The sequence below is a fragment of the Pundamilia nyererei genome, unplaced genomic scaffold, assembly GCF_000239375.1.
Source record: "Pundamilia nyererei isolate P.nyererei 1_Seehausen unplaced genomic scaffold, PunNye1.0 scaffold00098, whole genome shotgun sequence".
NCBI lineage: Eukaryota > Metazoa > Chordata > Actinopteri > Cichliformes > Cichlidae > Pundamilia > Pundamilia nyererei.
In genome coordinates, this window is record NW_005187499.1 from 1,050,271 (window position 1) to 1,071,538 (window position 21,268).

A 21,268-nucleotide genomic window follows, 5' to 3' on the forward strand; every position below is an offset into this window, starting at 1 on the left:
CATATTGTTCTGTGGATGAGCAATATGTGCAGAAGTGTTGGGAAGCAGTGGACATTGATATACATTAGCTTTCATTCTGAGTGGTGTTTGTAGCCAACAGACAAAAGTAAGTCAATTATTCACAGTCCTTGTTTCTCTCCAGAGGGAAATGTTTGACTCTTTACAAGTTAGATGGAGCAAGTTTACTAGCTAACTTTGCTTGGCTGTAATCTGTTCATCAGAGTTTTGTTCAAACTAGCCTTGGTCAGCTGAGAATAAACTGCCAATTGGCTAAAAGACAGAATAAGTTGTACTAGTGCATCTCAAAAATAGAAAATCTTGAAATTTTCTTGGAAATTTCTGTTTTTTTTAAAAGATCAACTCATATAAATTCCATAATCTTTAGATGTAAACTGACTATTTCAAGCATTTTTGTTTTAATTTTGAGCTCAATATTTATGAATATAAGAAATCCAGTATCACATATTATAACAATATTTGTTATAAAAGAAGATTTAAATACAGAAATGTCCAGCTTGATGTGTGATTGGGGCTCTTTTACCAGCAATTACTGCATCAGTTCTGTGCGACATGGAGGCCATCAGCTTGTGCCACTGCTGAGGCGTTATTGAAGACCAGCTTGCTTTGATTGCCGGTGCTTCTCATCTTCTTCTTAATAATACCCCAATAGATTCCCTGTGGGATTTAGGTCAGGAGGGTTGTCTGGCCAATCGAGCACAGCAGTATCACAGTCAGCAAATCATTTGGTAGTAGTTATGGCACTGTGGTCAGGCAGGTACTGTCCAGTCCTGCTGGAAAAGGAAATCAGCATCTCCATAAAGCTGATGGAGATGCTGGATGGAAGCATAAAGTGTCCTGAAGGCTTTTGGTAGACCAGTGAACCAATCTTCAGCAACTCCAGCAGATGACGTGGAACCTCCATATTGTCAGACTTTACAAACTTGTGGCTCTCCACTCTTCCTCTTTCTCAAAACTCTAGAAAATTAATTTTCAATAGAAATGAAACCTTTTTTTCATCTGAAGAGAAGACTTTGGATCACTGAGCACGAGCAGAGTTTTTCTCCTTATCCCAGGTAAGATGCTTCTGACATTGCCTCTGGTTCAGGAGTGAAACGATATGAGGACTACGACAGATTTGTAGCTCCTTTCTTAAAGACGTCTGTGGGCGGTGACTTTTGATGCTCTGACAGCAGCCGCAGTTCACTTGCAGCACAGCTCTCCTGTGTTCTCGCCTTTTCTTGACAGTTCTCTCAAGACTGTTTGTGCACTTTTTCCTGCCACACTTTTCCCTCCCAGTCAACTTCCCATGCATACTGTTCGACACAGACCTCTGCACACAGACAGCCTTTTCAGCATTGAGCTTCCATGGCCTACTCTCCTGAAGGATGTTGATGATCTGGAAAACTATCAAGTCAGCAGTCTTCCCCATGATTGCAGCTAAGTGTGCTGAGCTAAACCAAAAGATGCATGTTTATATGTTTTGAACCATATTTTACTTAAGCTTGAAATGACATATTCTAATAATTTGAGATGCTGGACTTCTGAATTTGATTAACTATGAGACCCAATTGTCAAAATGAAAACAAAAATGGCCTGAAATGTGATGAATTTGAAATATTAGAAAGTTTACCTGATTTAATTACATTACATTTTTTGAAGCATGTGCAAAAGCAATGCTAGCTTAATTTAAAAAAATCTAAAGTACCTTTATCAATTAATTGGTACGTTTAAGCAAAACACTGGAATCATTGTAAAGTGCTTTGAGGTAAGACAGGAGATTTGTTTCGTCAGTATCTGAGATCGGTATTGAATTTTCAATTTTGCAGAAATAAAACTTTTCTTTTTAATGTTGTCCACAGGGATTTTCCACAGAAGATGGCATCTGCGTTATCAGAGAACCCAGCCTCTGTGATTCACTCTCTCAACTTGGCTCATAACACACTAGACAACCAAGGTACCAACCTGGACTCTTATGAACTCTTCTTCCCTCCTCCCGCTGTCTCTCTCAGGGCAACTTTGATTGTTTTTTTGGGGGGGGTTTCTGCCCCATGTTATTACTTCACAGCTTTTGTTTGCTTTCAAAGAATTCAGAATCAATCCCTGTCCTCACAGAACCTTTTATTTTCTTTTATGTCTGTTTTTTCTCATTTTTTTCTTTCATATATTTCAAGCTGTATGTTTTGATTGGTCTTTCACTGTGGAGAAATCCTTTATTTTTCTGGTCTCACCGCTCACCACACAATCCGAACCTCTTAGACCTTTCTGCACACACACACAGACACACACACTTTGCCACTTTGTGATCTGTCTCTGCAAGTGAAAAATAAACACGCACAATTCTATGCCGTTATTTTGGTGCCACTATTCTGAGCGCACATAAAAAAATTGCAGGTGCAAGTGTTGCATTTTGAGGAGAACTTTATTTTGAGCAAAAAAAAAAGCCAAATTTGAGTGAACAAAATTTATTGCTGCGTGCAAAAAATGTATTTCAGTGTTTGCTATTATCCACACACACACACACAATAGCAGCCCCTCTCGCTCAGTTTTTGCACTTGCGCTCGCTCGCATTGTGTTGCTCGCGCTCTCAACATTTCTGCCCGTGCGCGCTCAACTCTTTCTGTACACCGTTATATTTGTGCCACAAAACCATCCGATCACAGACTTGGATGCAAAAAAAATCTGATTGGCTGTTTTGGTCTCCAAGTAATATTGAATAAATTCTAACAACAGCTTATCAAGCTTGAACGTGCTGCTGTTGTTTAGCGCGACACCTGCTGATTTACTCTTTCTGGCGCAAAGTGGGCGATAAACAAACAAGAGAGACGATCAGCTGATCATTGATCAGTTTCATGATTGAAGTAGCAACAGGAGAGGGTGGGGAGAGAATGAGAGAAGAAGGGGCAGCTTGTGTCTTTTTCATTGTACCTGAAGTCCGGGATTCCTTTTCCCCTCAATACGGATGTATTGTAATTGGTCCAGCCCAGAGTTGATCATGACCAACTGGCTAATCCACCACCTTTCATTGTTTATACTGTTACAAAGACAAACAAAGACAAACAAACAAACATAAAAATGAAAAATCACCATCGGCCCACCGGGCAAATGCGGTCAGCTGGTGGGTAACAGGCATCTCTGAAAACGTTAGAGCACTTATGCAAATATGTGATGTCTTGATGAATCAAGCAGATCTTTGAAGGTTACACAGCACCATTTTCGCATGAAAATATCTTAAAAGTTTATTTTGTGACCCAGAAAGAGTAATATTTCAAACTCCGCCACTCTGTGTTCCTCCGCCACTGCCTCGTTTGAGTTTTGGACGAAATGGATTCTGGGATATTGCATTTCGTCATTTCGAGCTGATTGAAGACCAAAACAGCCAATCAGATTTTTTTGCATCAAAGTCTGTGATTGTGCTGGTTTTGTGGCACAAATATAACGATGTACAGAAAGAGTTGAGCACGCACAGGCAGAAATGTTGAGAGCGCAAGCAACACATTGCGGGCGAGTGCAAGTGCAAAAACTGAGCGAGAGGGGCTGCTATTGTGTGTGTGTGTGTGTGTGTGTGTGTGGATAATGGCAAACACTGAAATACATTTTTTGCACGCAAAATTCATTTGCACGCAGCAATGAATTTTGTTCATTTGAGCAAAGAAAAGCCAAATTTCTTTGCAATAAAGTTCTCCTCAAATTGCAACACTTGCACCTGCAATTTTTTTTATGTGCGCACAGAATAGTGGCACAAAAATAACGCCATACAATTCAGGCAGCCTGAAGTGTGTGTGCAGAGTCAGACCTTACATGCATGCAAACGCCACTTATTAGCTCATTTCTGTCCTCACGTCTGACACTTGTCACTTCTACTCACCTCACAAGTGACAAGTGTCCGGGGGGGGGGGCCCACATACTTACTTTATTGTGATTGGAGCTGTAAAATGACTGCAACCTTATCACAATACAGCAAAGGATGACCTTCAGTCTGTGTGTGCGGTTGCCTAAAACTTCTCTAAATACAAATAAACAAACAAAAAAAAAAGGATGCGAGGGAGACACGAACTAGGAGACAACTTTTGGCATTTCAATGAATTCCATTTTTAATAAAAGCAAAGCCTTTCATATTATCTCCATGGCTGCAGTATATTTAATGAAACTGCTGAGCTGAAACTCTTTTGTTATATACCGTAAGCTCCTTTTTGTACAAGGTGCTCATGTGGATTAGTCACTGCAATATGTTTAAAAATTAAGGCTGTAAATTATGTCAGTTGGGTTTTTATTTATTATTTATTTTTAGAATTACAAGGACATGGTTTGGAGAGTACATACATAAGGGAGTCTAATGTTACATGGCCAAACTATATATAAGCTCTGTGAGGGCATATAGATGCAGGGATGTACTGTAAGCAAGCCTTTTAAGATTTATGCCCCTACTGAAAAAATGATTCAAAGAAAGCATGAAATACCAACACTGAGATTGAAACTGTGGAGAAGAATGTGAAGAATGTGCTCCTTTTGAAATCGATGCCAGCGACAGTGAAATCTTTACCAATGTGATGTACTTTTTGTAAAATAGGACTGTGTGAGCATTATGGAAAGTCTGACCTGAGCAGAATGCAGTGGTGCTGAAATGAGTAAGAATGTTCCCGGTCCACATGACCATCTTGATGTGTCACTTTCTCTGAGTTCAAACATTGTTGGAAACATTTGCGATTTGCAGTAGAAGCAGGAGTTTTGCAGACATGCGACTGATATTTTATTTACATCTTCTCATGCAAATGGAAAATATGATGATGAATGGTTTAGCTGATTTGGAAGCTTAAATATGCAAAAAAAAACAAACCCCTCAACTTTAGTGCTAATCTCCAGGTACGTACCTTTCTTTCTCTCATTTTTAAGAGCAATTTCCTGTTAATATACCCAAAATTTGTGATGGTGTTCTCTCATTTTCCCAATATGAATATTTGAAATACTAATATTCATCTAAAGCAGCCAGCATTGTTAATAACTTGTAATATTTCTCAATTTTGCTGGTTTTAAGTTAAAGGGTCTAAATTAAATAATGCATATTTTGCAAATTGTAGATTTAGGCCTGCAAATCTGCTGTCAGAGACTGGACATTCAGATATTTGAGTGACTTCAAGGATTCATTCTTCTCAGAGTCCATAGTTACAGAGTCATAGTACCAGATATTTACCATAACAATAACCCATCTCAAGTAGTTTTCTATGTAATTTCCTTCTAATATGGCCTCTAAACAAGTTATACTAAAAGATATGTGAAAACACCCCTACCTTCATTCCCTGAAATATTTATTCCCGGGTGGTCAGTGTGCAGGTGATCACATGCCACATGGCCAGTGTGCAGCAGCCCAGTTTGAATCCCACTTGCAGCCCTTCACTGCTCCACTATCATATCCAATCTAAACCGGTCACATGTGAGACATTTGGTGAACTGACATGGAATGACCAAAATGTTATTTAATATAGGCTAACATTTCAGATCAATTGCTTTGTATTTTCTCATTTAACCTGCAAAAAATATGTATCAGTTCTCCATCACCATTTTCCAGAGCCCAACATAGTATCTACAAGTTGATTAACCATTTCATAATTCACTGTTAATGAGCAAGTCTGTTGGCATTTTTGTGATTTGTCACTGAACTGCTCATTTAATGTCTTTGGTGTAGATAGATCAATATATATTCTCTGATGTTTAAGTGATGACTTGACTTTCCTCTCTGTCTTCCCCCACCCCTCCTCCTACCAGGAGTTTCCAACCTTATTCAACAGGTGTGTCGCCTTAACAAGGGCCTGCGTCTCCTCAACCTCTCCAAGACTTCACTTTCCTCAAAGGGTAAGTGTGCAGCGATTAGACACAGCAGCCCCTAGTGGCTGACTGTGTGACAAACACAGATTTTTATCATTGTGAGTTCATATTACATTACACAAAGCAGTACAAAACACTGTGTCTTGCTCAAAGACAGCTTGGAAATTGTCAGTAAAAGCTAGCTGTAAGCCAGGTTCACAATGGTGGCCTGCTGCTCTAAATGCAGTTGCATTTGAGCGGACAATTGCTCAAACAGAAATGCAGACCAGTAAATGTCCCACGTGAATCAATCCAACAAATAATAATCAGGTCAAAACTGAAAGTGGTCGATTATTTATATAAAAAAAGTATTCTCCATGAAATCCTGTGTATTAGCAGAGTGTCCCAGTTTTATTGCTTTTATCCCAAACAATATATTAAACAGTATTAAAGCAGATTCAAAAGGATAATGTTAATACAGATGTAATTCCATATGCTTATAGCTTATTCTTTGATGATTATTGCAAATTACAAGTAATTCCTGATCTTAAATGGCATTATGGGTAATGATTATCTGATTTAGCTGATATAATGGACATTTCTGTCGTTACAGAGAACAGTATTATTATACTACTTGAAAAACACACAATGTTGTAACAACAATAAAATTAAAAAAAATGAATTAAATTAATAAAAACCAAAAGTACTACAAAAAAGCTAATGGCCAAACAGGCTAATCTTTACAAGCTCATGTGACGTCAGGGGTAAAGCTAGCTGGTGAGATACAGCTACAGCTTTCCTGAGGGATTAAACTAACCCAACCCATTTCAATGAAAAAGATCTATTTTGTTGATCCAAGATTCAATTTGTTATCAAGTAGTGAAATGCCAGGAAAGCAAGGAAACCAAACTCTGGCTAAAGCTAACTAGCTACCTAGCATATTTGGAATGTAACAGTCATTTGAGATCGATTAATGAGACTTGTTATCTTGGTTTTGCCTGTAAGTCTTATTTTTAAATGTGCTAAATGATTAATATGTTTAATGTAGTCGCTGTACTTGCTTGACAATACATGTATACTCATATAAATATATTTTCTGTTCTTTAGCTTGCAAGTTCTCCCCCCTCTCAAATCTTCTGCTTGTGCATTTACTGCTCTGCTCATTTTCAATGCAGAATAGGCAAGGAGATCCCTAATTTAACGGCATAGCTAAATGCAAACTTCATGCTACAGACAGTGACCTTGACTGCTTTTGTATGTTATGAATGGGAAGACCACACTAGGTGCCGTTTTAAAAGCCACTGGGTTGAAACAGTGATTTGGGAGAATGAAACGATCATGCTGACCTTGAATGTTGGGTGTTGGTAGGTGGGTTTGACTTTGCAGGGGCTGAGCACTTTTTGTTGAATATTTATAGATCTCTCTCGCTCCCCCTCCTTCCTTCTGTCTCTAAAACACCTATGCCAAGCAAAGCCCGTATGCACACTTATGCTATAAACACATGCTTACGTCACCTCTCAGATGTTAATCAGACATGCAAATAAGCTGATGCATCCCAGGAACTCTCACACCATTACTTCTGTAGACACTTGACAATGTCACACAGACTAGTTGGCCTCTAAAAGTCTGTGCTTGCAGCAGAATCAAGCAGCTGATAGATGGATTGAGGCAGAGTGTGGGGTGGATTAGACACTCTGCCCCCTCTTCCCCTCATTTCCCTCCTAATCGCTACAAATTAGGGATGAACAGCTTACTGCCTTGCCAGCTTCAGATAGGCACATGCAATGGCTGTCTTGTTCCACCCTCCTCTCTAGTGCTAAAAACACTTCCTGTTGGTTGTTATCAGTGATATATTTTAGATTGAATACAGCACAGAGAAATGGTAGTTGTAGGCTTTGCATTTGTTTGGCTCTCATAGATGTTTCACCAGTGCTGTTGCTGTGTCTGTATTTAAGCTGTAACCTGACATGGGGTGCTGTGTGCTGCAGAATGAGGATTTTAATGAGGGCTTCCATCAGGCCTGTGGCTGTAATTGTGTAGTGATCTGATTTATACATACTTTTGTTTGGCTTTCAGGGCGCACTTGGAAACTGGGATAGTGGGTAAAAGGTGGCTGGCTTCATCTGAAAGCTCTTTTCGTACAAGCCTGCCATGCACTGACAAGTCTCTGCTCAATTAGTTTTTATTTTTTTGCCACAGATTGTTTTGTTTTTCTTCACCTCTTCAGCCTTTTTATTCCTGAGTTGCTGATATGTCATGTCCAGAGCATTAAATTGGCCCCCTGAAAAAAAAAAAGATTATAAGTGATTAAATTAAATTACTGTATCCCTTCTCTTTTAATCCTTTATCAACCCCCCCCCCCAGGTGTGGTTTCATTGTCCCAGGCACTGTGCTCAGCTGACGACTATTCCAATTCTCTGCTGCATCTGGACCTTAGCAAAAACCCTGGGGTCTTATCTGGAGAGGACGCTACAGTAAGGCACAAAAATTGTTGCATTGTGTGTTCCCATTCAAATATATTAATGCACACTTACTGTAAAAAATCTTGAGTGGAGGAGGGGGAGGGAGGAATCTTGTAATATTATAATAAAGATTTTTTACACTTGCCCATCAGGAAAGAGTCAATGTATCATTGCATGGAAAATTCTCAGGCCTCTGTACTTACACTGTTTACAATATCTTAATTCTGATAAACTGGAAAATCATCATTTTTTTAGTGCTGCTGTTATGCCACCTTAGGATGGAAATGTAAAAAAAACAACATGTGTACATAAATATTGATTCTGACTTTCTTTGACGGAGTTGACCAGGTTCAGTCAGTTTGCGCAGTGAAAAAACATTTTTCAGCCCAGCTGCAGATTCTGAAGGCCTTATGGTCTCTTATCAGACCACAGGGGCTTCTTCCAGCCTACTTCAGAGTCTCCCATGTGCCTCCTGGCAAACTGTAGCTGAGATGCCTGCGCTTTTTAAAGAATGATCATTTTCTTTTCCACTTCCCCATAAAACTGTGGAAGATGAAGCGCCTAGCAAGTTGCTACTGCCTCCACAATCTCTTCAGGCTTTCAGGCTGAGCCTCTGAAGCTCAGCACTCCTTCGTTGTTGCCGTAGCTGCTTAGTCAGTCTTTTTTTTTTTAAATCCATACCCTGACTTGTGTGTTTAGGTCACAGTTTAGCTGAGTTGCTTAGAGGGTTTTTCCAGGTATTGCAGATGCAAATCTCAGATTTTACAAATATTAATAGTAGTATTTATACTAATAGACATAAACAAGTGAAACATGCTTATATATAATTAAGACATTTTATGTCTATAATATAATATGTAATATAGGTTTATACTCAAGTTTAGATCACTTTACTGATTAATTTTGACATTGTGATCTAGTGAAAATCAGTCATTTTCTCTATATCCAATCAGTTCAATTCAGCTTTATTTATACAGTGCCAAATCACAAGGCGCTTTATATTGTAAGGTAGCTCCTACAATAATACATACAGAGAAAAAAACAACAATCGTATATCCCCCTATGAGGCAAGCACTTTGGCGACAGCGGAAAGGAAAAACTCCCTTTTAACAGGAAGAAACCTCAGACAGAGCCAGGCTCAGGGAGGGTCGGCTATCTGCCGCGATCGATTGGGATGAGAGATCGGTGTCAAAATGCAGGATACTGTTCAGAACAGGACTGATTTATCAATATATCAGCAGCTGTTTGTACTGGCATTTATAACAGTTGATAAAAATGAAAATCTAAAAAGAAAAGGATATCAGAATATCAGACTTAAATCACTAAACATCAGCATTGGTCTTGGTCTTAAAAATCCTAGATTGACTGGGTTCTAATGATGTTAACTAATTCCCATGTGAGAGTGTATCAATTAATCCAATGACCACTGCCCTTGACTGTGCAGATGTTTACTTGTGTACATCCTTAACTCAGAAATATTAACACTATCTTAAAGTCTCTCTCCTTCTTCCCATGCAGAACCTGTACCTCTTCCTGGCCCAGCCTAACTGCCTGGTCCACTTGGACCTGTCTGGGACAGACTGCACTGTGGACTCGGTTTGTACTCGCTGTCTTTGTTACAGTCGATATCCACCCATCACTATCTGATCTCATCACTAGAATGGGATTCAAGCCAAGAAACCGAAAGGCCTAGCGGTCTGAATATGAAACGCCTACCACACAAAACCTCACTTTATTCCATATCTCATAGAGATTCTCTCTGCATAATGCTTTAGGTGAAAGTGGGAGCTCTTAGAAGGGCCAAGAATGAAGACGTATAACCTTTGTGATTTATACAAATTATGTCTTTTACGGAAAGCACACAGAAGCATTTGTTGCAAGCTTTTGTTCGCATCTTTGTTGTTGTGAGTATGTCTAAATTTAGCATGTCTGTGAGCCAGTGTGACAAATGGCATCTTGCTGTGGTAGCAGATATGCTAACAGTGGAAAGGATGACGGAGCTTTCTCTCAGAGAGAGAGTTCATTGGCCACACTTGAACATGTCTGTCCCTGCAGATTACTGCTGCGATGGCAGTTGGTTTGCTGCAAATATGCGATACTGTGTGGTTAAAAATGCTGAAAGTTACAACTGTACTCACGTTTTTAACGTCTGTGTCTCCTTAGAAGATGTAGGGGTTTGTGAAAAGGTCACATTCTAAGGTTCATTCTCAGTCATTGCTGCTTTGTCAGTGCTGTGTTGCTGCTGATGCCACAGAACGCCATAGGGACAGGCAAGGTTGGGTAGAACAGACATAAATATTCTTTTTTTATCGTTTCCACCACGGCAGTGAGGTTAAAGGTCAGAGTCGGCTACAGATCTAAGATCTAAGCACTGCCATTGTTCAGCGGTTCAGAAGGACAAGATCTACAGTAAATGCTCCATTTTCTGTACTGACTACCACAAATACAGTACACCAGAACTTTCAGCTACTTTATACTTGTATCCACCATAACAGGCAACAGAATTTTATCCTTATTACCAAACTACTTCATCTTAAACTCAGTTTAGTTTAGCATAGTTTGGAGATTGTTTTTCATATAAAAATTATGATCAACCTGCTGTTCAGTGAAAAAAATATATTTAAAATTTTTTTCGATTTAAATGTTTTGAAATATTTTCAAAACTTGATTTGATCTGGGCTGAATCCCGTAGAGCTTTACCACGGCAGGTGGAGTTGCATTTAAAGCTACATTTAAATGTGTTTCTGCACTGCTAACCATCACGAGTGAAACCCAGCGGATTGTTTTGGACTTGGAGTAGATAAATATTGAACAACATGCTGTTTTGCACGCTGTGTGTAGACTCCTGCCGTTTTGAAAGCTTCAGTGAAACTAAACAGGTCTATGTTAGCGAAGCACTGGCTTTTGCATTAGCATTGCATGCCAGCTAGTTACAGTTATGGCATTTGACATTTTGTTTCACTGAGGCATTAATCTTTGATTTGATTTGATTTGATTTGATCTCGTGCTAATATATCCTAAACTATTATAATATATAATATACTGCGTTTACATGGTTTTGCTACCAAGCAGATCCATCACAGCTGGTGCAGTAGCATGAATTCTAAGGTGTAGGTTACAATGTACAGCTGCACCTTAGACTTGATGTAATACTGTAAGTCAAGCTTAGTGTAGGAACCTTTCTTACTTTGTGTTGTTTAAAGAAACAGACACATTTTTTTGAGTAGAATGACAAATAAAAGAATAACCAATGGTTACTGTTTACGAACACCACATGACAGGTGCTGCAGTTTTACATTAAAAAAATACATTCTTAAGCTTTCGTGGGAAGGTGAAAGTATAGAGTTAGTGCTGAAAACAACAGGATGTAAATACTTTGAAAGTCTGCTAGTAATGGCAGACCAAACTGTACTTTATAAAAATGATGTAATGTGTAGATATATTAATATAATGGGTCGTTCTGTGCAATACTTCTGCTTCTTGAAGAAATGCAAAATAATTGTACTTTTTCTTTCTCCAGTTCATTTGTATCACAATAAATTAAATTAAAAAAAGAAAGAAGAAGAAATCAAATGAAAAACTAAAGCTACACTTTAGAGAACATCTACCTCTGATTTAAAAACTCAACTTAAAGGAAGTACATATTTAACCTTTGAAAGAAGAAAGAGAAAGAAATATCACAGATGTAGATTCTAGATATAGATAAATTCTCTTTATCTAAAGCTTTTTAACACTAAATATTTATCACAATACAGAATAATTATGTTAGTTCTTTACAATTGTTTAAACAAGTTTTAGTGTGGAACTAAATCAGAGCACAGACACTGGCTAACCTTGGGTTTCTCAAAAATATAATTTCCTCTTGATTTGTACTTATTTATATTTGTATTTATATTTATATTTGTACTTATATTTGTACTTAACTTACATGTTTTTTGGGGGGAAATGGGGAAAAAAAGAAAAAGGCAAACAGTTTCTGGACTTTTCTTGCCGCTGTGATACGTTTACTTTCCTCCCTCGCCGCTCTTCACTTGAGCAATTTTAACACCTAAAAGCAGCGAGCTTGTCAGCCAGGAATCTGTTTCGCAGAGGACTAGCCCACCCGTCCTGTTAATGTGGGCAATGAATTTTATATTGAATTATGTGCATGGATGGAAGTCATTGCTCCTCTTCTGCTTTATTTCCAAGTTGAACTTGCTCACCTTCAGAGGGTGACAGAAAGAGTTCTCTGTGAGACCTGCTTTAATGTCCTTTTTTTTGTGCTAATTGTCATTTATCCTTTAGAGAGGAGCTATCTCGGGGAAAATTAGTCTTTTTTAGTGTTAGCTTGTTGGATTGAATTATTAATACGTTTCTGTTTTTAATCTACGCTTGACACACAGACAACGGTCGATTAATCAATTTGCGTGATGGATCACACTGCCAGCGAAAAAATGGATTTGTCCGATAGTTTAACCTCTCACAAGTGATGGGATGCTGCTTAAAGTATTCCAGGGAATCTGGGTTTGGTTTAATGCCAATCAAATTTGCGTCCTCCTGCCTAACAAACACATATTTATCATCTTTATTTTAACATTGGGCGGATCACAGGTCCCTGCACATTCATTTTAGTACTCTCTAAAGCTCTTTATTTTGAAAGTCAGCCATATCATCACAAGGCATGGCTTGATTGATAATGGCCTCTGATGAATGATACATGGCGCTGTGCAGCATAATGCAGCATGGATCATATAGGCAGAGAACTGCGTGCGACACAGCACACTTGGTTTCCTGCACGAATCCTGTACAGCTTCTTTTTTTTTTTTTGAGGCATTAAACATTTGATAGATATCCAGTGCAACAAATTGAAGAATAGTAATTCGTTTTTCCTGGTATGGGCTCAGCTTGACTTTGATTCAGTACAATACAATTACACTTCTTATTGCCCATTTGGTCCTGCTATCGGGAATTAGTAGACTTCTCTGACAGATGAGCACTTTCCGTACACTCTTTCAAAGATTGGCAGAAACACTACTGGCTGTTTTTCATTTGACTGCTGGAACTCGGGGCCGTTAACCCTTAAATATACACGGGTAAAGTAGCCAAACAAGACTCCGTTTTGTATAAAAATATCACTTTTATTTTTCAGTCTACATTATTGTCGCTCATTTAGGGTGTAGATTTGAGTAAGTGGTGACGTGCAGCAGCTTCCAAATATTCTGAAACAAATATTAATGATTCAAACCTTCATTCAAACATTTCTTTAAGGTAGAGAGAAAATGTTCTCTGTCAGTCTTTCACAGACAATAAAATTAATTCAGTGTTTTAACTAAAGTTCAGCTAAAGTTCTTTTCCTGGCTGAATGCCGTACTGAGAAACCTCGTTATTTCTATAGGCCTAGTTTATACAAGGATAGTTTCAATTCTGAGTACAGGAACAATGTTACTTAGCATTTAAACTCCAAAGAGATGAATTCAACAGATACCAAATTTAACAGAGTACAACTCTCCTTCACAAGTGGAATTCTTAAAAAACTAAATCTTACTTATTCTTTCAGATAGTGGCCTTGGTGACTATTATTTGACGTGATTAGATTACTAATAGTGTTGCATCTGTGTGGAAGTAGCAATTTACCCTTTATAAAACTTTTAATATAGTTTAGTAATTAGTCCACTGGTTCAGGGAGATGGGCATCGTCACAGTGAATGGTATTTGGACTGATGTTTATATACCAATAAACTACTCTTAGTGAATACTCAGTGTTTTGAGCAAAATACAAAATAGATTTACCAAAGTAGGAAAGAAAACAAAAGCCTGTCACAGGATTACAGTTTATATGCTTTTCTTTGTTTTTGTCCTGTGGATGCAAACAGAGATTGAATCACAAAACACCTTGTTTTTAGACTCAAAATGCAGTGAGGGGTTGCACTAGATAAACTGTGAATCATGCAGAATTTGTCATGAAAAATATATGGTTGTTCTATTTAAGGTCACAAGGCCCAAACATTAGTGTGCTTGTTGACAGTCAGAATGAGAAGTTTAGTAAAAGGTTTTGTGCACTGGAGTAAAAATATAGAATTGACTTTAAGTGAAACCAGATGTTGATATGGGGAAAATGACTATGCAGTGGAACTGTTAACAATTGAACCATTTTTTTATAAGCTCACCATGTTTTATGTAGAATATTTATGTAATGTATTTCAAATGTATTGAAAAGACAAGTACAAAAGCTCAAGTAACTACCTTTTATACTCAGATGCAGGGATTTAGAGTAAGTATTGTCCAATGCTAAGTGGAATGAATGAATGAATGACGCAGGACTGTGAGCATCTTTTATCATGTACTCCTCTCAGCCTCAGAGTTTCACTTTGTTTAGCTTTCACCCTGTAGAGGAGAATTCCCAGCACTGATTTCTGACGATGTCATATTTCTTGGAAAATCACATGCAGCAGATGCTAAATGCGCCTGTTTGCAGTTGTAGAAAGTTAATGACAAACACTGCATTATTCTGTGGAAAGTCAAGCCATATGGCACAGAAAGGATCAAATAAATCCCGAAACGAGACTGCTTTTTGTCCTGATTTGACCGCCTGTCGTATCTCGTTGTACTTGTCCTTTTTTACAACATGCAGAGCTTCTGCTAAATTCTATTTTTCAATTTCAAGCAAGGCTGTCTTTATACTTCAAACTATATATTTACTCAAGAGTCTTCACATTGCTTTTGTGTCAGCTTTAATTTGTGCTATAACTGTTTTTTCAATACTCAAGAGCCAAAATAACTGTTATACAACACAATCGTGTTCACCATAGTGAACATGACACCTCCCATTTATCTCTCTGTTTCTCTGCCAGTTGTTTGGGGCCTTGCTGCGAGGCTGCTGCGCTGACCTCTCCTACCTGAATCTCTCCAAGAACTCCTTCTCTCACAGGTGGGCATTCACCTCAAGTGTAAATCCCAGTTTAGGCTATTTTTATTTGAATATAAATATATAAATATATATATCAGTTTGCTTAATATGACTCAGCCAAACAGCTCTGGAAATTTTCCAGTCAGGAGGCACAGAGGAGAGCGAGCATCATCATTTATTTCCCGTAGATTAGCGTTTAGCCCTGGACCTCGCTGATAGAATTAGCATACAAGCTCACATCGCATCCCTCATTTATTCTGCCTCGCTGCATCTGTGTGTGCCGAATGTTTCCAGCTTCCTTTAATGTACACATGTCTCTGTTTGCTAACAGGTTTTCTGTCTGTCAAGCACTAGTATGCATGCCCAACAGTGCTTGGGTTGTTGTTGTTGTTGGCGTGCGTGTTGTGTGCGGTTGAACCCTGTGTGTGTTTGTTATCTTCACTAGCAGGCAGAAGCCGTTCCGGCTCTCATCATGTCATGTCCCACAGGAGCCTGGGAGCTTCCCTGCTCAGCATATTACATTACAGAATTACAGAGAAAGAAGTTGGTGAAAAATGAGACTAATTTTAGACGGGAATTATTGTTCCAATCCCCAGGCTCCCATGCCTCCTTCTTTTCCCCTATCCGTGTCTACTTTTATCTACTCTATCTCTCTATCCATCTTTTTTTTTTTGCACCTGTCTTCCTTTCTCCCCTTCCTTTTACTTATGGCATCTATTCTCCATCAGTCTTTTCTTTCTGCTTTTTATTGTTCCCTTTTTCATAACTCTTCTTCCCTCATTTATACCTCTCTCCTTTCCTTCCTCATCATTCTCAACTTATACGCCCCACTCTTCCTTCCCTGTATCCTTATCGCTCTACCTCCTTCTACACATTTTATCATCTTTACCTTTGCTCTTTCTCATCACATTCTTCCTGTGTTTGTAGTTCCTAGTTGCAGTCCTCCTGCTGCTCTTGTGGTATTAAATGCACGCTGGCTCGGTGCTGCCGGTCGGATGGCTGCTGTGTTGCCGTAACGACATGAAGGCACGAAACTGAACCGACTTGATAAGAACCGACCACCTGACTGCTGCTCATGAATATGGAGCGGGCTGCCTCAGACCACTCCTTTACCCTTTGCACACATACAGATGTGGTCACTTTTGACTAACAATGAGGAGTCTAGGAAGATGCTGCCACACAGACGTGCAGGCACGGTTACAAGTTGCTGATAGAGCTCTCTGGAGAGTGTTTCATGAGAGAGACAGTGACACCGTATCTGCTTATGTGACAGAAGCCATTCTGTATCCGTGCAGCTTTGACGGGCTATATGCTAATCGTTACAAATGGGTCAAAGGAGAGCTGCTGTTACACACACTGGGAGGTTATCTGAAAAGGAGCGACTTGTGATTGTAGTGCAGCTGCCGGGGGGTTTCTCTCACTACTGTCTTCCTCAATGTCTTTATCTTCTTTTTTCTTTTTTCTTTTTCCTTGTGACCTTTTCCTCTTTTTTTTAATCCCTCACAACTTCATTTTCTCCCACTTTTTCCCCCTCTTTATCTCACATTTTCCCTTTCTCATTTCCTCTCTCGCCATGCAGTTTAATCTTATAGCCAAGTTAACTTGGTTTTGTCTGCATGGGGCGAATGTTCTAAAACAGGTTACTGTACTCTGTCAACCATGCATTTGCCTAATGGGAATTCAGACGCCACAGTTCAGCACGTTTACTTCCGCCCGTGTGCGTACGCCACTTTTAAAATGAGCGCCCGTTAAAAGTTAATCAGAATCAGAATCAGAATCAGAAAGGGTTTATTGCCAGATGTTGAGCAGGTTTACAACATTAGGAAATTGCTGCGGTGCTTCAGTGCAACATACTGTCATAAAAATATAAAATAAGAATAAGAATTAAAGTGCTAAGTGGATAGATATATACATGATATATACATGAGTGCAGGTGGTGATCAGTGCCAAGCATGTAATGATGCAGTGTCCCGGTCAAATTTCTCAAGGCCAGCGTGGCAAGTTGCTAAATTATATTCTAATAGACAGTCATAACAGTCAGTGTGAAGCACTGGGTCGTGTGCACAAGGACAATAAGGGCTCGGGCTCACGCTGCAATATGCACACAGGAATTTGTTGAAGTGGAACAGAAATTGGAAGGGTGTAGTGATTATTCATTATATTCCCAGCCAGTCAAATTACTGCGCTCATATCTGTGAAGCAGCTGTGCCAAACACATGACAAAATTGTCTCAGCAATCAGAGGAGAGGAGAGTACAGAGCAGCTTTCCCTTTTAGGCTATTTTGGGGTGCTGGTGCAGCATTACAGGGTGTATTTCTAAAGACAGGTGATGTCTCTCTTTAGTTCTGGCGTGTTTGTGCAGTTTTCATAACCGTGGCTAAGTTTGCACTTGCTGTTGGAGATGCTTTGAGGGGACTTCCACAAAACGCTTCCTTCCCCAGCTATCCAGACAATTTTTTAAACATGAATCTTTTAACGCCCTGCTCTCTGAGACTGACGTAGCAGCTGCCTAGGCCTGACATATTTTCAAGCTGAAGTGTCAGTGGAAGAGGAAACACTAAAAGTAATTTGTGTGTTTCTGGATGTTGGAAAGTAAGGTTGACAAAGTGTTGATGAAGTTTGAAGGACTTGTTTGAAAGTGTGACTGTGTTTCTGAAATGGCTTAATTCAGATAACGGAGTCAAAGTGTTGATCGAGCTTAAGGAAGCCATTACAATAAGGTGCTAAAGCATCATTGGAAAAGACGAACCTTAAATGATTATGATATGTATGATTAAACTGTTAAAGTAAGGAATAAGCCTTTTATTGTAGTTTGCTGTCATATTAAACCAACAATAATTTGGTGAATCATCAATTGTGCAGTCAGGATAGATCAGGGACTCTGAACATATGGTATATATAACTCCACCATCACCCCTGGGTGGTAGTTTGTCTGTTCTTCTCAAGCTTGGGTGCTCTAACAGAGTCCTTGGAGTTTGGGGGTTCTGCTAATTAGGACTATGCTCTTCTGGATGGAGATCTCTGATGTTATAGTTCATACTGCTCTTGTTACCAGTGGGACCTGTTTGGATTTTACTTTTCAAATCTGCTCCAGTTGTTTCTTTAGCTCCTTGTACTCCTAGTACTCTATTTTCTCATGCTTCTTCTTCCTGATGTTGCTATCTGCTGGGATTGCCACATCTGTCACAACTTTTTTCTAATCTTCCGTGTCAACCACCTCTATGTCTGGTTGGTTGGCTGCTTGTCTGTCTGGAACTGGAACTCCCACAGGACCTCAGCCCTGTTCTTCTCAACCACCTTTGGTGGGATTTCACATCGGGACTTGGGGACTTCTAGTCCATATGTGGCGCAGATGTTCCTGTAGCCTATCACAGTCACTAGGTTGTGCTTCCAAATGTATGCGTTTCCAGCTTGAATCTTACATCCTGCTACTATGTGTTGGATAGTCTCCATGGCATTTCTACACAGTCTGTAGAGACGGCTGAGCACTTCTAACTGTGGATCTGTTGCTCCTATTCTAGTGGACAAGGACATATCGATGTTCAAAGCTGGTCAAAGAAAAAAAAATCACGCTGAGATAAAACTTTGGTTTTAAACTGTGATACTGGGAGTGGGTATGACATTGATTTTGGTTAAAAAAAATGTTCTTCACCCTCAGCATTTCAAAATGCAACATGCATGCCTGTGCCTATGTGCTTCATAAAATACACTGGGTTTCAGGTGGGAGGGACTGAATATAGTTCAAATCCCTGGTGGCTGCTTTCATAGAATTGTTAATGAAATCAGTCGCAGCTGTGCTTTTCATGTCAAGTATAAAAGATTGTCTATCTCTCTATATATAGGGGGTTTTTTTTGACTAGTGAACTATGAGGTAAATTTTACTTCTCATGAGTTTGCTTTCAAAGTGCCTCATCAGTGACAGCAATACTCATTTATCAGGTAGAAGCTAAAAAAAAGAGTTTTGTGCTGCACAAGTAAACAACATATCAGCCGCCTGAAAAGCAATAGCAGGTAATCTTTCCAAGAAAAACAAACTTCATCTTTCTGCAAGATGAATTCATCCTTCCCCTCACTCTCTCCTCCTCCTCCTCCTCCTCGCCACTCATGACTTTATCGTTCCTCCTCTAGCCTCCCTTCCTCATCCTCCCCTGTGGTGAATTATGTGTACAGCGCGGGGGCTGGAACGGCAGATTGACAGCTTTGACAAGTGCTAAACAGATCGGAAACAGTACACTATATTCATTCCATGAATGCCGAGTACAGTGCCTGCTCTGACTCAGAGGAATGTTGTTCATACATGGAGACTTATTCTCTATGCTTCCTATGATGACGGGCTAATGTGCTGTATATGTCAGGCAGATGGTTAGATAATAGGTCCATGTTACCTTTTAAGTGATGGCAGTAATTAATGCCGACTTCACCTTTTCATGCTGTCGGGTTGATATAATACTGACCCAAATGTCGCAGCGAGCATCTTTTTTGCTTCAGCCTTCTTCTGGCTCTCTTCCCTCCCTTGTTCCCCCCCTGTCATTGCTCTGCTTGTCTACTGCAAATTCTCTGTCACTCTTTATGAGCGTATCAAGTCCTCCTGTCATCCTCGCTCTTGTTATAGATCAGTGTCATCCTATTTTTCGGTCTGCCTGATTAAGATTTAACTTAAATGCTCTCCTTGGTGCTCCTCTCCCCCTCTGTTTTAAAATCTTCCTGTTTTTTCTGTACTGTCCTTTTTCCAGAAAAGCCAGAGATTCTCTGCCAACTTTCCGTCAGTTCTTCAGCTCAGCATTCAGCCTCACACATGTCAGCCTGGCCTCTATGAAGGTCCCCCCTGATTCGATGAGGTGAGTCACTGTGAAACGCATGGATTTTCAGGGAAAATCTAACTGGAAATTGGAAGTGCTGTGCAAAAGTCTTGAGCCACCCATCATTTATGTATATGAGGAAAATGGGAAAGAAGTACAACAATTTAATTTAAACATGTGGAGGCGTACATGGACATAAGTATATAAGGCAAAAACAGTTTGTACAATTCTAACAAGCCTAAAAGTCAATATTTGGTATAACCACCTTTATTCCTTAACACAGTTGCTTTAAACAGTCTCCAGGCTTCTTGAAGGACATTCAATACTCTTCTTTGGATGTTGGCTGCCTTTTGTTCTCATCTCTGTCAAGATGATCCCACACTGCTTCAATAATGTTGAGGTCCAGACTCTTTGGAGGCCAATCCAAGACTGATGGTGTTTTTCTATCCATGTATGTTTTTACTGCATTGGCTGTTTAGGATCATTGTCATGCTGAAAACTGAAGCTGTCGCCAGTCAGACATGTTCCAGATGTTGCTGCATGGTGTATCAAAATCTAATGGTACTTTTTTGTGTTTGTTATTCAGTAAATTTTAACAAGGTCGCTGACACCACTGGCCAAAATGCAGTGCAAAACTGTGACAGAGCCTCCACTGTGTTTTACAGACGGCTGTACACATCCACTGTTGTAACCTTCACCTGAACCCCTCCATATATTGACAAGGATTTGAACCATATTTGCGTTAATGACTTTATAAGACTGGTTGCCAGTGATTTTCAGTCCAGGTCTTGTGCAATTTGGGATACCTCAGCCTTTTCTCCTCATTTCCTTTCCTTGGCTTCTTGACAGCCACCCTTCCACTGACACAGTTTCTGATCATGATTCATACGTCAGCGTTAAGTTGCTTAAGAAATAAAAAAAAAACCCAAAACATAAAACCCATTCCTCTGTAAATGGCGAGGATTGAAAATGACTTAAAATCAAGCAACATCCGGCGGGAGGAAAAAAACCCTGTTGCTTTTGCACAGTACTTCAGGATCTTTTGTATGTATTGTTATGTGTTACTGGACCTTGGCTCATTACATTGTATTTCCATATGACACAAAAGACTAAAGTTTATTTGATGGTGGAAAAAACAAGATATAATCCCCAAGAGTCACAAACCTGTATCCAGATATAGATAAAGGAGAAAAATGCCAAATAAACAAGTCAGTCAGAAAAATGCATCAAAACAACCTTTCAAAAGCTGCTCTGTGAAGATGCTCATAGTTCTGACAGAAGAAGTGACCTGTGAAGAGAGAGGTCTCTTTTCTCTTATGACA

At 39.4% G+C, this 21,268-nt stretch overlaps 1 protein-coding gene across 6 annotated transcripts in view; it reads left to right on the plus strand.

The window, feature by feature from the left end:
- carmil3 (capping protein regulator and myosin 1 linker 3) overlaps positions 1-21,268 on the plus strand; it is a 98,637-nt gene that overhangs the window by 36,954 nt on the left and 40,415 nt on the right. For all 6 annotated transcript variants that reach the window (XM_005740232.1, XM_005740233.1, XM_005740234.1 and 3 more), the window contains exons 11-16: positions 1,860-1,954; positions 5,761-5,847; positions 8,164-8,273; positions 9,780-9,857; positions 15,092-15,168; positions 19,881-19,985. In XM_005740232.1, the coding sequence (XP_005740289.1) occupies positions 1,860-1,954; positions 5,761-5,847; positions 8,164-8,273; positions 9,780-9,857; positions 15,092-15,168; positions 19,881-19,985 (552 nt within the window). The remainder of the gene's footprint in view (positions 1-1,859; positions 1,955-5,760; positions 5,848-8,163; positions 8,274-9,779; positions 9,858-15,091; positions 15,169-19,880; positions 19,986-21,268) is intronic.